At 42.3% G+C, this 14,764-nt stretch overlaps 1 protein-coding gene across 5 annotated transcripts in view; it reads left to right on the forward strand.

Moving 5' to 3' along the window:
• AGXT2 (alanine--glyoxylate aminotransferase 2) overlaps window positions 1–14,764 on the forward strand; it is a 51,072-nt gene that overhangs the window by 16,867 nt on the left and 19,441 nt on the right. For all 5 annotated transcript variants that reach the window (XM_073237295.1, XM_073237300.1, XM_017674215.2 and 2 more), the window contains exons 7-13: window positions 279–372; window positions 4,098–4,198; window positions 4,740–4,832; window positions 5,763–5,895; window positions 7,358–7,449; window positions 9,037–9,186; window positions 14,436–14,534. In XM_073237295.1, the coding sequence (XP_073093396.1) occupies window positions 279–372; window positions 4,098–4,198; window positions 4,740–4,832; window positions 5,763–5,895; window positions 7,358–7,449; window positions 9,037–9,186; window positions 14,436–14,534 (762 nt within the window). The remainder of the gene's footprint in view (window positions 1–278; window positions 373–4,097; window positions 4,199–4,739; window positions 4,833–5,762; window positions 5,896–7,357; window positions 7,450–9,036; window positions 9,187–14,435; window positions 14,535–14,764) is intronic.

Here is a 14,764-nt window from a genome sequence, read left to right on the forward strand (position 1 = left end):
CATATAGTTTCAGGTGCCCTTACCCATAAACTCTTGAGCAAGTTGTTTCCAGGCTAACACTGAAATCAGTTTCCTTTGTGGAGTGCCCACATAATGATTTCTAAAAAGAAAATTACCATCCAAAGTAAAATATCAGGTTTTTGCCCAACGTGGAACAGGAGGGGAGGAATCTCAATATCAAATTAAGAAGTCCTTTTGCCCTGATTGGTACCACACTGCCTCCCTCAAATTGGCTATGTGGCATTCATGTTTTGCCAAACTTCTTTTGTCACTTGCAGACAATGTGCCCAGATGTTTTCCGTGGCCCTTGGGGAGGAGACCGCTGCCGAGATTCTCCAGTGCAAACAATTAGGAAATGCAGCTGCGCACCAGGTCCAGCTGGGCAGGGAGGGGGGCGCACGGTAGAAGGTCAGGAGGGCTGGGAGCCTGGAGAGAGGCTGAACCACTACTCGGTGGACACTTGAAAAACTGAGAAAGGGAAAAGCAAGGAAATAAAACCAGAAAGCAAACCCTTATAGTATTAGCACTTTTCACGGCAGCTATCACTGTGCTATCTGGCAGTCAGGGAATGCAACGCAAGCTGTCAGAGCCAAATGAAAAGCAGGCTATCACCTGGAACTTTGTTAGCCCTATTAGCAAGAGCTCTATCATAAATTTTTAAAGAAAACAAGGTTGGTGAGATTATTTGCCAAGTTCCAATGGAAGAAGGGGAGATGGAAAAGAATACTTTAGCAATCTCAAACCTCTAGACAAGCAGCTTCCCCAGGGACCCAGAATACCAGCCAAAATGAGAGCATCTGTCAAAGCATAAGGCCATTCCCAAAGGCTGCTGCCACCTCTTGCAATAGTTTTAAAGGCATTCTTATGGGGAAAGTGTCTATTTACCGATGGCATTTTTATTTGCATTCTCTACTTACTCTTAACTTGAGGGAGAGCAGGCCAGGAACAGCATCTGTTCTTTGTGAATCAGCAAGTCCCACTCCATGCTTGTCTTCCCAGTTCAGGATCTTCTGAACAGCTGCTCCTAAACAGTGCTGAAGGAAGGAACTAAATGCTCTGGTAAAGATCATTAATGGAAAAGTATGAGTCACTGGGTTGAGAGAAAGAATGCAAATGGGAGATGTAAAAATCAGCTTTGAAGGGAAAAAAAATTCACAGGCATCTTTAAATTCAGATGGGACTGACAGAATGAAGGTTGGAGGATGAAAGAGTGAGCATTGAGATGTGACGTCATGGCCACAGAACTTAAAACCCTAAGGAAATGTAAGCTGTAATTCAAACTCTCCATTTTAAAGATGAGGAAACTGAAGCCCTCATGAGACAGCAGGAAAACTAGGATTTGATCCGAAGTCTTCTGACTCCAAATGAGTCCTCCCAACCTATGACTGCCCTTATTCACCTTGATTTGGCCACAGGCTGAACCCAGGCCTAAAATAATTCCTGTTCTGCTGGCCAGGATCGAGGAGTTGCCTGAACTCAGGAGACCTGGATTGCACTCCCAGCCCTACTGTGGTTCAGCTATGGGCATCTGCTTCCATTTTCTCATTTATAGAATGTAGATAGCAATATCTGACCCCAGCCTCCCTGTCACAAGACTTCATGAAGTCATGGAAAGAGAGCTTTTTGTACAGGAAGGCAGATAACAGTAACGGCAAGTACAGCCACACCTGTGTATAGTATCTACACAGCATCAAGAACTAAAACTGGGTTGGTGCACCACATAGACTTTGATCGGATGGCAAAACCACGAACCAGAGCCCAGCAGGCAGAAGCACTCAAGAGATGGCCAACTCCTCCCCTCCCTGCTGTGTCCTGCTCCCTCGGGGGGCCTTCTCCTCTGCCTGAGGCCAGCCTGAAAATACCAGAACCCTACATCTCTCTAGTGGCATCTGGAAGCTAAATGACAGTGACAGACAGACGTTTCTGCTTCTCTGAACTATTGTCTTTGTTTCAGCTGAAGTCAGCTGTTCTCTTATCGCACATCTTTAGGATACAAGACCAATAGCACATCCTTAAACAGAAATGGAATTCAGAGAGGGACTTCAGCCCTCCCCGGCAACCTCCCAGCACTTCTAGGACCTGAGAAGAGTTTGGTCTGCTTTGTAAAAAGGTGTTTGATATATTTTACAAATGCATTCTCAACATGTAAAGTACTGTGTGTATAGAAGGTTCCAGTTCTCCATTCTTTTTAGTGTTTGTTCACTAGCTGCATACAAGGGTCCATCTTGGCAGACATTTTTTCATCTGAAAACTATGTCATCACCTCCCACACAGATTTTAGCAGGGGTCCATTTTGTGAATTTAATATAGAATTTTTTGTGGAAGATTTCATTGTCTTCCTCCAACCCCTTCTCAGGAATTTTTCTTTCCACGTGTTTGTTCTGGGCCCTGAATTTCAGATAAAACCTGTGATTAAATTCATCTCTCAACACCCACTGCCCCCACAACATCCCAAACCTGGTACCATTCATAACATTCTTCTTCACCTTTTCCAAGACAAGTTTTCTTTCCTTTAAAGATTGTTCTTACTTGGCACCTCCTCTGCTGAACCCTTTCTATTCCACCAGCGAAAATAAAACCCCTCCCATCTCTACTCTCTTGCTTGGATAGTAATCCAAGAGAGCACTACTCCCCACCCTCTTGCTGTTGTCATGGTGACACTGCTGCTTAAAGTCTGTCTCCAGAGGCAGCCTGACATGGAGTTACAGCCACGAGCCAATGAAGTACATGCGCAGTGAAGTAAAAAGATGATTACAGCAGAGGACCCCTCTCATCGCTGAACTTGTGGGCAGTGGGGGAAAAATAATCATGAGGGGTCTATGACAGGTTGAAGCCAAAGCTTCTCTTGGTTTGGCTTTGCCCAAATTTAAGCCTTAAGGTTGATTTTGTTCTACCCTTTAATTTCTCTAGTTATTGATGGGCTTGCTAAATTTCCACATTAGATGTTTTGAACATAGCATCCATCCTTCAGGGTCATCCTAGGTTGCTTTCTCTTCCTTTCTTGATGAAAATAGGAAATTTCAATCTCTAGAGGTAAAGATTTATCTGTCTGCTCTATCCTGTCTGTCAAACAGCATAAGTGATACTAACAATGTGCTTTTGATATCCTTTTCACTACTTCCTTCCTCACACCTCCAAGCACCAACTCCAAGTCACTGACGATACCTGATACCTCTATCAAGCAAGCTTTCCCCAACCTCACATGTAGCCTAAAAATATGCTTCAGGCCAGGTAGTGTTTTTCCCATTTTTTAATGAAGGGCTGAATTATAAAATACATTTACACTTCAGTTTTTATGGAAATGACTGAAGGTTTCTCTCCTTACCTCTAGCCTTCAGGAGACAGGGCTGCACCCTCACCTCTCTGCAAGCATTAGGGTGAAAGGTGATGACCCACTTCAGACTGTGGTTGGCAGCTTCCATCACACTGACATCTCTCAGCATCCCTTCTGCTGTCCATGAATATGAGGCAGAGATGTGCTTTCTAGAACTGAATTACAGCTGTGGATAAAAATTTTCAAGTTTCAGTATGGAAGGATATAGTCCTTCTGGGACCTTTGGGATTCCAGAGGAGAAGACTTGCTGTAGTGGATGAAGATTATCCAGCTCTTAATACATTCCTCTTGGACTGAATTCTAATTGTTCTGTAAACATACTTACTACCTCTAAAAACGGAGACACTTTGTAGCTTTGTAGTAAGATTAAGTGGCAATGAAAGAGCTATTTTCAAATAGATTAATCCACTCCCCAATTACATTTGAATTAAATCTACCTACTTGAGAGGATGGATACCCTTAGTCAAAACAGTGATCTATACCAGACTCAGTGACACTTGGGGGCATTTCTTCCCTAGGAGGAAGACTGAAGTGTTCTGTTTATGCCTTTATGGCTTTGCTAGACTCAATGCTCCAACTTAAGTTCAAGTCATTCTGACAGATGTTCCTCCTTCCGAAATCCATACCCTAGTATCCTGCTTCACTGTATTGTGAGGGACTCTAATCAATTTACTCATCCTGTTTTCTCTTCTCGATGTTTTTACCCTTTCTCCTGCATGTCCCTCTCACATCTTCAAATGCTGTGTTTTGTTTGTTTTTGCAGACTGCTGCCAAGCAAAAGTTCAGTACATTGAACAGTTCAAAGATACTCTGATCACTTCTGTGGCCAAATCAATTGCTGGATTTTTTGCAGAGCCAATTCAAGTGGGTATATTGACCTTAGTCATTTAGTGAGCTGAGTTTTAAATTATTGGAGAGTTTTAAGTCATACATTCTAGAGAATTCCAAATTATTTAAGTCGCCACTGCTATGTCCCTCTCCAAATTCAATTCAGTCCCTTGGTGCTCCTAAGAAAAGAGGGCCCCTAATTTTCCAATGACTTTTAAAAACCCATTTCCTGCATTCCCAAACTGAACAGATAGATAAGTGAAAGTATTGAACCCCTAAAATTCTAAAGGAAATGTCAGCAATTTCTAGTTGTTTAACACCCATACTGTCAGCAGTCTTTCTTCAGTTGTATCAAGTTCCCTTAATCTATTTTTTTCTAATCTCAGAAGAAAATAAACATTTGTGTCCTTTTCCCAAAATAAGTTAATGCCCCCCTTTCCACCTGGGTTTGAAATCATTCTGGAGATTGTTTTGAAAATTATTGGTATTACTAATGCTATCATATTCTTTCTTTTTTTTAAAGAGTTTCAAAGGGCTGTGCTGTTATTATAGGTCTTCCTGGCTTGGTCTTTTGCAGGGGGTGAATGGATTTGTTCAGTACCCAAAGGGGTTTCTAAAGGAAGCCTTCGAGCTGGTGCGAGAGAAGGGAGGCGTGTGCATTGTGGACGAAGTAAGTGGCCATTGAATAGTGGTGATGTGGTGTGGCCAGGATGGAAAAAGCACAAGGAAAAACCTCTTTAAACTCTCCTGTGTAGTCCAGGCAGAAAGCATCCAATGTGGGAATTCCAAGATGTGGGCATGCAAGTTAGTGAAGCTTTTGCTACTTGGCTAATTGCCTTGTGAGTAGATTAGCTGGTCCGTTTAAAGAGCACAGCAGAATTTAAACCCCCAAATTGATGCTGCTAACAGGCACAGGCAATGCTGCCAGCCCTCAACATCAACTTTTTAAAGTCTTATTAGGGGATTGCATCAGAGACAGCTTAAAAACCACACAGGATGTTAAATCCCATAACCAAGTTTTCATCAATCCTGAGCTAACTGGCTCAGTTGGGTTTTCCATATGACATAATTTTCAGGCAGAAAAGGCAGTCACAGAGAAGAGGATGGCCAACCTATCTAAGCCAGGCAGCAGGCGCCCCAGCCCCAGTTCACTGAGACTGTAGCTCCTGCTCAGTTCAGCCTCGGGCAAATGCTGTTTAACACCCATACTGTCAGCAGAGTCTTCAGAGCAAGTCTCTGCTCCTGCTGCCTTGACACAGGAGAGACTTACTAAGGCTTTGCTAATGATAATAATCCTTTCCACATGCATTATTTATCCGGCCCTCACAGCAGCCCTGTGATGTGTGGCTATTAGTATTTCTACTTAACAGAGTTAACTTAGGTTCAGAGGGCTTAAGAAATAAATCCAGAATCACACAAAGCTAGTAAATGGCTTTGGGTGTCTAAAAGCTCAGGCACAGATTAAGTGCTATGTCCACAGTAGTACAAGGGTGATGATGATGATGGCTGGCGATGCTGAGGAGCAGGAGGAGGAGGAGAGCTGAGTCAGAAAACAGCATTGCTTGAAAGGTTTCCAGTGATTTGGGATTGTCTCCATCAGGTGCAGACAGGATTCGGAAGGCTGGGCTCTCATTTCTGGGGCTTCCAAACCCATGGAGTCCTGCCGGACATTGTCACCATGGCTAAAGGGATTGGGAATGGCTTTCCCATGGCAGCAGTCGTGACAACTCCAGGTAAGACCTACTGGCAGTTTGCATTGGCTTCTGAGCCTCCGGCAGCAGAAAAGGTAGAAACACATGTATTAGGACGTGTGTGGGAGGGAGACAAGGATGGGAACCACACTGCTTCTCCCAAGCAATGAGCAAGAGAAACAGTCTGTCTGCCAGATTGCAGAGCAGGCAGAAGAAAGCTGGCCCCACTTTGCTCTTGCTGTAGGAAAAACTAATTCTACCATCCCCACAGTGGAATTCATGGTGCTACCACACTGACAAGGCATAGGAAAATGTGCCACAAATACAAAACCAACACAGGAGATCCTTACTAATCTATCCAGAGCCAACCATGAAATTTTCAAGGGATGCATATTCTGGAAGGAAACTCTTCCCTGATCTTGCCACACCAATAAACTGTAGACTCAAGGTACAGAGGGAGTTTCCTCTATTGGCCAAAATTATCATCAATAAAATAGCCAAATATGGTACAATCTCACTTAGCCAGAACATTCTATAAAATGAACACAAGCATTAAGTGTATTTTTGATTTAGTAAGATGTCACAGGAAATTATTTTTATGAACCATTTATTGTTGAAAACCTGAAAAATTATTTCATTTGCTTTTCCCACCAATAGTAAGCACACTTCAGAAGCACTAAAGGATATTAAGTGTCTAATAATATCTGTGATTTTATTGAATTAATAATGCATGAATATAGAAGATAAAGTAAAATGGCCTAAATATATACTCACCCTGAAACAATCCAGAAATTATGTTACTAAATCCTTGCTGTGAAATTTTAAATATATATATATAGAAACATATAGATATATGTATATATTTCCTTCTTTGCCCCAAAAGTATAATACAGTCAGAAGGTTTAGCTTATGAAGGTTCCACATAAATTCTCATAAATCAAGTTTTAAGGTACTTTTCAAATCACTTAACACATTAAAGATTCTGTTATCAAACTTCTCATTGAGTAACAAGCAATTTTCCTTATCCACTACTAATATCACACAGCTAAGGCTACCGTAGCAATATACCACAGACTAGTTGGCTTAGAGAACAGACATTTATTTTCTCATAGTTCTGGGGACTGGAAGCCCAAGGTGAAGATGCCAGCAGAGCTGGTTCCTGTGGGCTCTCTCCTGCAGATGACCACCTTCTGATGCACTCTCATATGTCCCTTCTTCTTATGAGGACACCAATCCTATTGGATTAGTGCCCCACCCTTATGACCTCATTTAAGCTCAGTTACCTCCCCATAGGCCCTATCTCCACATAGCCACATTGGGGGTTGGGGCGTCAATGTAAGAATCGGTGGGGAGACATGATTCCATCCATAACATCCACTGAAGAATGAATTGGATATGATGCCATAAAATATATTATTCCTATAAATACAACATCCAAGTATATATAATCCAAATGGTGTGATGGGAGATTATAGACAGGATGTGTCGCTTTTTCTCCCCCTAGAGATTGCCAAATCTTTCACTAAACGCCAATTTCACTTCAACACTTTTGGAGGAGGCCCCATGGCCTGTGCCATTGGATCAGCCGTGCTTGAGGTATGTGCCCACAGCCACGTTACCAGCACTCATTTCATAAAGGGACTTCAAGACCATGCTCACATTATCAGAACTCTGTCATGTTACATTAGTAAAGTGAGAGTTAATTACTAGTCCATGAATTTAAGTTAGATTTTTAGTTATCATTTTACCCCTTCCCTCCTTTTTTAAGATCTACTTTGGGTACTAGAAGGATTGGATACAAAACATAATATAATAAACCTCCAGCAAATGAGAAATAAAAGAATTTCCTTAGCTATCTGGTAGCACTGAAATTTTCTTTGTTATTTGAGTGGTATTTTATGGGTAGTTACCAACAGATATCCTTGATTTCAAGTAAATTTTGACCGTGTCTTGTAGATGCTTCCTTCCTTTTGTTGTACAGTCAGAAATGTAAAGTCTAAAGAGAAACAGTTCTTTGTGAAAACAACTAGGTGATTCAGCTACTGTTCAGCCTCATCCCAGGGGTTTTGCCTGGGTCTCATCTGTTGAAAAATATCTTTAAATGCCCTTGCTAATATACATACTAGCATTTGTTTAAATAAGTATAATGTATTAGAAGAATTTCCAAGAAATTAATAACAGTGGTTGTTTGTGGGAAGGGAAACTTGGTGGCTGGGGGTAGGGGTCAGAGAGGATCATTCTACTGTAGACACTTTATACTTTCTGGTTTAACCAGGCACATGAATCACCCATTCAAAAAAATTGAATTTAAAAATATTTTTAAATAAAAACAAGTAAAAGCTCCCTTTGCAAATTAAAATGGATCTTCATCTATGATTAAATCATGGAATGAGAAAGCATGGGCAGGAATGTGTGATTTATTTCATTTTGTAGACATTGCCAAATGTTTTTGAAGTGCTATGTCACCCCAACCCATTTGGAAAGCACAGACATTAAGGTGAACAAACAGGTCTTAAAACCATCAAGATTTGCCTTGAGTCCTGCAATTATTGTTGGCTAAATATAAATACAGTATATTGCATGTATCAAAAAACACAGGCCTCTGTTTGCATGGAAATAGATGAAAATCCTCTTGTATCTGCAGTGCCCTGGGTCTGGGCCCACACAGGGCTCCACTTAGCCCAAGAGGTAGCAGCCCTGCAGCGAGGTGCTGGGGTCATGACAGCCTGGGTCTGGATGAGGGCTGCTGGACAAGGGTCAACCAGCTCCCGATGGGGCAAGCATCTGGAAAATTCCTTTCCTCAGAGCATTTGTCTTCTTCACCACTGTATCACAGTCCTCAGCAAAGCCTGGCAATAATGACCCTCAGGATTATGGAATCCATACAGGCTACACTGAGATGTGTCTTCTGTTCTCTCCTAAATTCTCAAACTGCCCCACCACTGAAGATGAGGATGGAAGGGGAAAGTATCCCCTCTACCAAGACTTTTTTCTTCTTATAGCAAATCTTTTTGAAGTACATGGTATGGCCACACTAGACTTTGGGTTCTACTTACTGGTCAATTTTCTGTAAAGAGTTTTCATTTATGTTTCAAAGACATTTTATATACATCTACCTCTCTATGTTTCTTAGTCAGCTTTAGATCTTTTTATATGAGGTCATTTGGGGCTTTCTATCAACAGGTGATTAAAGAAGAAAATCTACAGGAAAACAGTCAAGAAGTTGGCACCTATATGTTACTGAAGTTTGCTAAGCTGCGTGATGAATTTGAAATAATCGGAGATGTCCGAGGCAAAGGCCTCATGATAGGAATAGAAATGGTGAAGGATAAGGTAGGTCCTGACCTCCTGCTCTCTCTGTTGCTTCTTGGGGATAGTAAGAATTAAAGCAGGAAGCATCAGCTGCAAGCTCACTTCATTCATTCTCAGGAGAGGACACACAAAGGCAGCAAGACTCGGCAAAGCCTGTTAGAGATGTGCAGGGAGCCCTAGAGTGTGAACAAAATGCTGGCAGGTTGTCCAGACTTCTAGAGAGGTGGGGGCAGGGAGGCAGCATCTGGAAAAGGGAACTGATACGCTTCTTGCCAGACTAGGCAAAGAGCATCTGTGATGACTGAATAGAATCAGAAATATGGGAAGAGAGGAACTTATCTGGGGAGGTGCAGGGGGCCCAGAGTGTGAGTGCAAGTAAGGGAGAAGAGCCAGGAGAAGAGCAGGGACAAGGCTGTGGTGATGGTTTGGAGTGAGGATGTTAAAGAGCTACAGGGTTTTGTGTGAGTGTGTGTTCGTTTGTGAATGGATTTCAGTCTCCCGAGTAACCGGGGAAGAATGTGACTTTCTGATGACATTCCCCACTGTGACCTCAAACTTAATGTAACAGTTGAATTTAGCATTTTCCCCAGACCAATTATTCCTCCCACATTCACTCTTTCCATTTCTTACCCTCCACTGTTACCTACCCAGCTTCAAAACCACAAACTTGTCTGTGACTCCTTGTCTTCCCTTTTTTCTAACATCAAGTCCCATTGATTCTTTCCTTTGCCACGACTCTCAAATCCTTTACTCTGTTTCTACTGCCGCCCCTACGGTCCATGTCAGAAGGAAAATATCCCTCCCCTCCATAAAAGCAAAGCCTAGAGCCTCTGAGGAGGGCAACAGCATGAGAATCTGGGCACCTAGGAAGGGACAGTCAGACTGACCCCTTCACCCTAACCATTGTCCTAAGATTAACCCAGCTCGTCTTTAAGTGGCCTCTGACTGTATGCTCTCCCACAGCATCCTAGTGTAGGAGGGTTATGCTCAATTATTTTAGGACTCATACCAGACCATGGATAAAAAGCTCTTCAATTAATACCACACAGAAGAGCCAATATAAAGCTGAAATGCTTAAAGATTTGAAAGCTAAGGGAAAACAACAGGAAAATAAGAGTGTGAGAAGACGAGGCTGCTGGCCCACAGGCCAAAGCATTATCTTCAGCTGGTGGCCCTGACAAAGGCTGTTCCAGGGCTCGGAAGAGTCAGTCCATCCTAGTCCTCAGCCCAGGAGCTCCCTTATAGGTGTCTAGACCACAGAGGAAAGCACAACAGGAGAGGAGAGGTTCAAATCCAGCTTCTGCACGCTCAGACATGTGAGCAGAGCTGTGCGTCAGGACTCGATCTGTTGTGGGGAACCAGGGGGGCCTCCCAATGGCCTTTGATACAGAACAAGCTCCATGATGCTGCATCCATATTACAATGGCAGAGATACACATGTGACATGGGAAAATGTGCAAACTGGATTATGGAAAAAACAAGTTATAAAACAATATTTATAGAATGAGCTCTTTTCCTCCTCTTTCTGCCATTTGGTAGTTACAAGCCTGGGCTCTGAATGCAGACCACCCAGATGTAAACCTCAGCTCTCCCATTCCTTGGTTCTACTCACTGGTCCCTTCAATGCCATTCACTTTCCTACAACCAAATGTCACCCCAACTTTTCCCCAAGCGTGGAATACAGTTCTCTCTTCCCTCTCTCTCCCTATGGAAATGCTAGCCTTTTTAAAGATCTAACTCTTCATCACACCTCCCCTTTGTTTTTCCTGTATGCAGGGGTTCCAGGCTACAGAAACCCACTAGCGTTCACTGTCTTAAGAGCTCCTTTGAAAAGATCTTTCAAGCCATATGTTTGTTAACTTAATTCTCATGTGTAAATAACCTGTTTTCCTAAATAAGCTGTACACTTTTGAGGCCAGGAAACATGCAGATGGTTAGAGCTTTATAAGTTTGTTGATTGAGTCCAGGCTCTTGCAGCACTTTGAACCACATTTATGTGTTGTAATAGCTCATAACTTGACTATAATGCTATCCCTCATAACCCAAAATTGAAATTCTCTTACCCTGTGAGTGAGGAGGTAAATTGGTACAGCCCTTTGGACAATTTGCCTACATCTATAAAATTTTAAATGTATGCCTTTTCACCTAGAAATGTATCATAAACACTCACAGAAACATGTGAAGATATATACCATCATATCGAATTCACCGAGTATCATAATTCCTCCAAGTGGTAAAGATACCTCAAGACAAATGCTGGGCATAGAAGCCACAGGGTATAAATCTGCAAAGAAGTAAAAAGCTAACCTTTTCAAACAATATGGCTTCTCTCTCACTTACCAACTTCACATTTCCCTGTATGGCCCCGGAAGATGACTGGTTAGCCAGAGACGGGTAAGATTCCTCAAGGGAGGAACAACCTAAGACAGGCACAGTCGCAGGGGGGCCATCAGGTGAGAAATTGGGATCAACAGAGGTGAGGCTTAGAACCTCACCCCCCCCCATTTTAAGAGAAATCTGCATCTGTGGATGTTTTATTGCCCTTGTCTAGCTTGGATTAACACATAGTCTACAGGCACACACCTGATCATCTACATTTGCTCTCTTACAACACTAAACTATGTTTTCTACCTTTATCTTGCATCTACCTACCACTTCAGCATTTTATTAAAAATAATAATAATAATAATAATAAAGGGAGAAATGTGGGATCCACATATAAATCAAGTATAAAAATCAAACGAATATTCATATTTGACCTGATTGTTTATAGCTCATAATGCGTGATCAAAACCGAAAGTTTTTGTGATGACTGCCCTTGTACTGTTCACCATGTAAGAACTTATTCACTAAGTAAGAATCTGTTCACCATGTAAGAACTTGTTCGTTATGCTTCAGAAGATTGGAGACTGACGAGAATTAGGCTTGGGGTGGATTAATGATTGTGCATTGAGCATTGACTCCCCTATACAGGATTTTATTGTTGTTAACAACCATTTGATCAATAAATATGAGAGATGCCCTCTCAAAAAAATAAAAATAAAAATAAAAAAATAATAATATTATAATAAGTTTGTATGGTGACAGATGATAAGTACACTTACCATGGTGAGCATTTTGTAATGTATGTAATTGTCAAGTCCCTATGTTACATGCCTGAAACTAATATCATTATATGTCAACTACACTTCAATAAAAATAATAATAATTGGGCTTTAAAAAAAAAAAGATATATACCAGCAGGGATGTTTGCAACATTGCTTATAATTACAGAAAATTGGAAGCAACGTAAATGCCCAACAATAGGAGATTAAACAAATTACCAATGAAATACTAGGTAACCTTTAAGACTAGGTTAAAATACACTGACATGGAAAGATGTCCAAGACAGAAGCAAGATACAAGTAAAATCGTTACAAGCATATTACAAAACATTATAAAGTATGACTTATTTCTTTAAATATGTATTTGTCTGTATTTGTGTGCACAGAAAAACTGTCTGATTTCACACCAAATCATCAAGAGGAGGTATTCCTAGAAATAAAATTGGGGAAAGGGAAACTTTCTATTTTTACTTCTTGTATTTATCTATCACTTTAAGGCTTTTTGTCCAATAACCATGGATTACTTTTATAATTGCTTAAATGCAGATTTACTATAAAAAAAGGGCAAAAAACGTAAAGATAAACAGGAAGCTACATTACACATCCAGCAAGAGGTTGGTTACAACACGCCTACTTGATTACCAAGCAGTTGGACAGAGGCTGGAGCACAAGGTCTAGGCAGGCTGTTCTCTGGCTCTGCCTCGCTGTAGTTTTCTGCCCTGCTTTTCTCTGTGGAATGCGTGCAAGATGTTCACTTAGCCATAGTGCTACCGGAGATGGGTCCTTGGTCTCGCTGATGGAAAGAATTCAAGAATGGACACAAAAAGCCATTGAGCATTAAGGGTTTATTTGGAGAATAAAATTCAGAGAAAGACAAGAGTACAGCCTGAGAGTTGGGGGTGGGCAGACCCAGAGGGGGTTGCACTAAGGAGAGGTGTGATTTTTACTACGCTAATAACTGAGGAGTATGATTTTTACCTTGGGCATGGGTTGTGGAGTGAAGTTTGGGTCCATTTCTCTTCCCTGTTGGAACGAGCTGGTTTTGGCTGGTCTGTGCTCAGACTCTGACCCTTCACCAGGAACAGAGGATTTGGGGCAGAAGCTGAGTCAGGGATTGCTGGGGGAAGGAGACTGGATATTAAGCCTGACTAGGAGAATGAAGGTAGGAGGCCTGGAGGGAGCCCTCCCCTACCTCACTAGGATCACAGACGCTGGTGTCCAAGCCAGGATCACACATATGCATCTGAGAAGAGACCCATTCCCAGCCTGGGGGCTACAGAATAGAGACCAGCACCAGGGACAGCTCTCAGGGCTCAAGACAGGAGGCAGTAGTTCTCAGCCCAGTCATCTGAGGAACATTTAACAAATACCGATGCCTAAGCCCAGCCCTATATATTCTAATTCAGTAGGCCTATCAGAAGGCCTAAATATCTGTAGTTTGAAATGGCCTCCAGGTAGTGCACACAGTCAGACTTGAAATGACTAAGTTAAAGGGAGGTATTTTTACTCACAAACTTGGAAGATAGGAGACGCAAAGAAAGGGCCAAGCCTCCAGCCCGGTGTCACCAAAGGGGTATGAGCGTGTCTGGACCCACAGAGAGGGACCAACTTCAGATGCCCAATGACCTACTACAGACTCTTGACTCCCAAAGCCCTATCTCTCCTAACCCTGGAGGGGGAGAAAGAACAAATCCCTCAAGCAGGGAAGATGAGGACAAGCATCCCCTCCCCAGCATCCCAGGGAAAACGTGGACTTGTTTGTGCCCTTGTGCAACTTCTAAGTCATTTCCTGGACTCTGAAATGAGCTCTTCACATGCGCAAACCAAAGTGCAGAGTTGGTAAGAATTTCCACGTAAATAAAACAGACTCCAAATTCAGCTGTTAAAGAACAAAGCCCCATGAGCAGAGCCAGGCTTCACTAGCTACCTGCGCTCAGCTTCACTTGTCTTCGGGAATTTAGGATGAATTGCAATACAAACATTTTTAATAACACACCTCCCAAGATATCCAGGCCTGCAATTAACAACTTTATTTAATCACAGGGTGCCAGAAAGACTGCGAGGTCAGGAAGAGCACTGGCCCGTTGAGTTGCATTTTTCTCTTGAAAATAATGTCTTTAACCTATCAAACACCAAACCGAAAATACTTTTTAAATGTACTTACAGACGAGCCGCCAGCCTCTGCCCTGTGAGGAAGTTAATCAAATCCACGAGGACTGCAGACACATGGGGCTTCTAGTTGGCAGAGGTGGCATTTTTTCTCAGGTAAGAGGAAGGCTGGTCCTTATCAATCACTTCAGGTCGGCTTCTCCCTGCTACCCCAATGCTGGTTGTTTTTCTTCACAACTCTGCTAAGGAACACTGCCACACTTCCTCTGGGCAAAATGCTCAGGTATTCTTAAAAGAAAGGTGAAGTGGAGCCTTCTGGCTACAAGGGGGTGCTGTGTTAAAATGGTTGGGTTATGGGCGTTCAGTGGGGAATAGAGGACAAACTT

The sequence above is a fragment of the Manis javanica genome, chromosome 1, assembly GCF_040802235.1.
Source record: "Manis javanica isolate MJ-LG chromosome 1, MJ_LKY, whole genome shotgun sequence".
Lineage (NCBI taxonomy): Eukaryota > Metazoa > Chordata > Mammalia > Pholidota > Manidae > Manis > Manis javanica.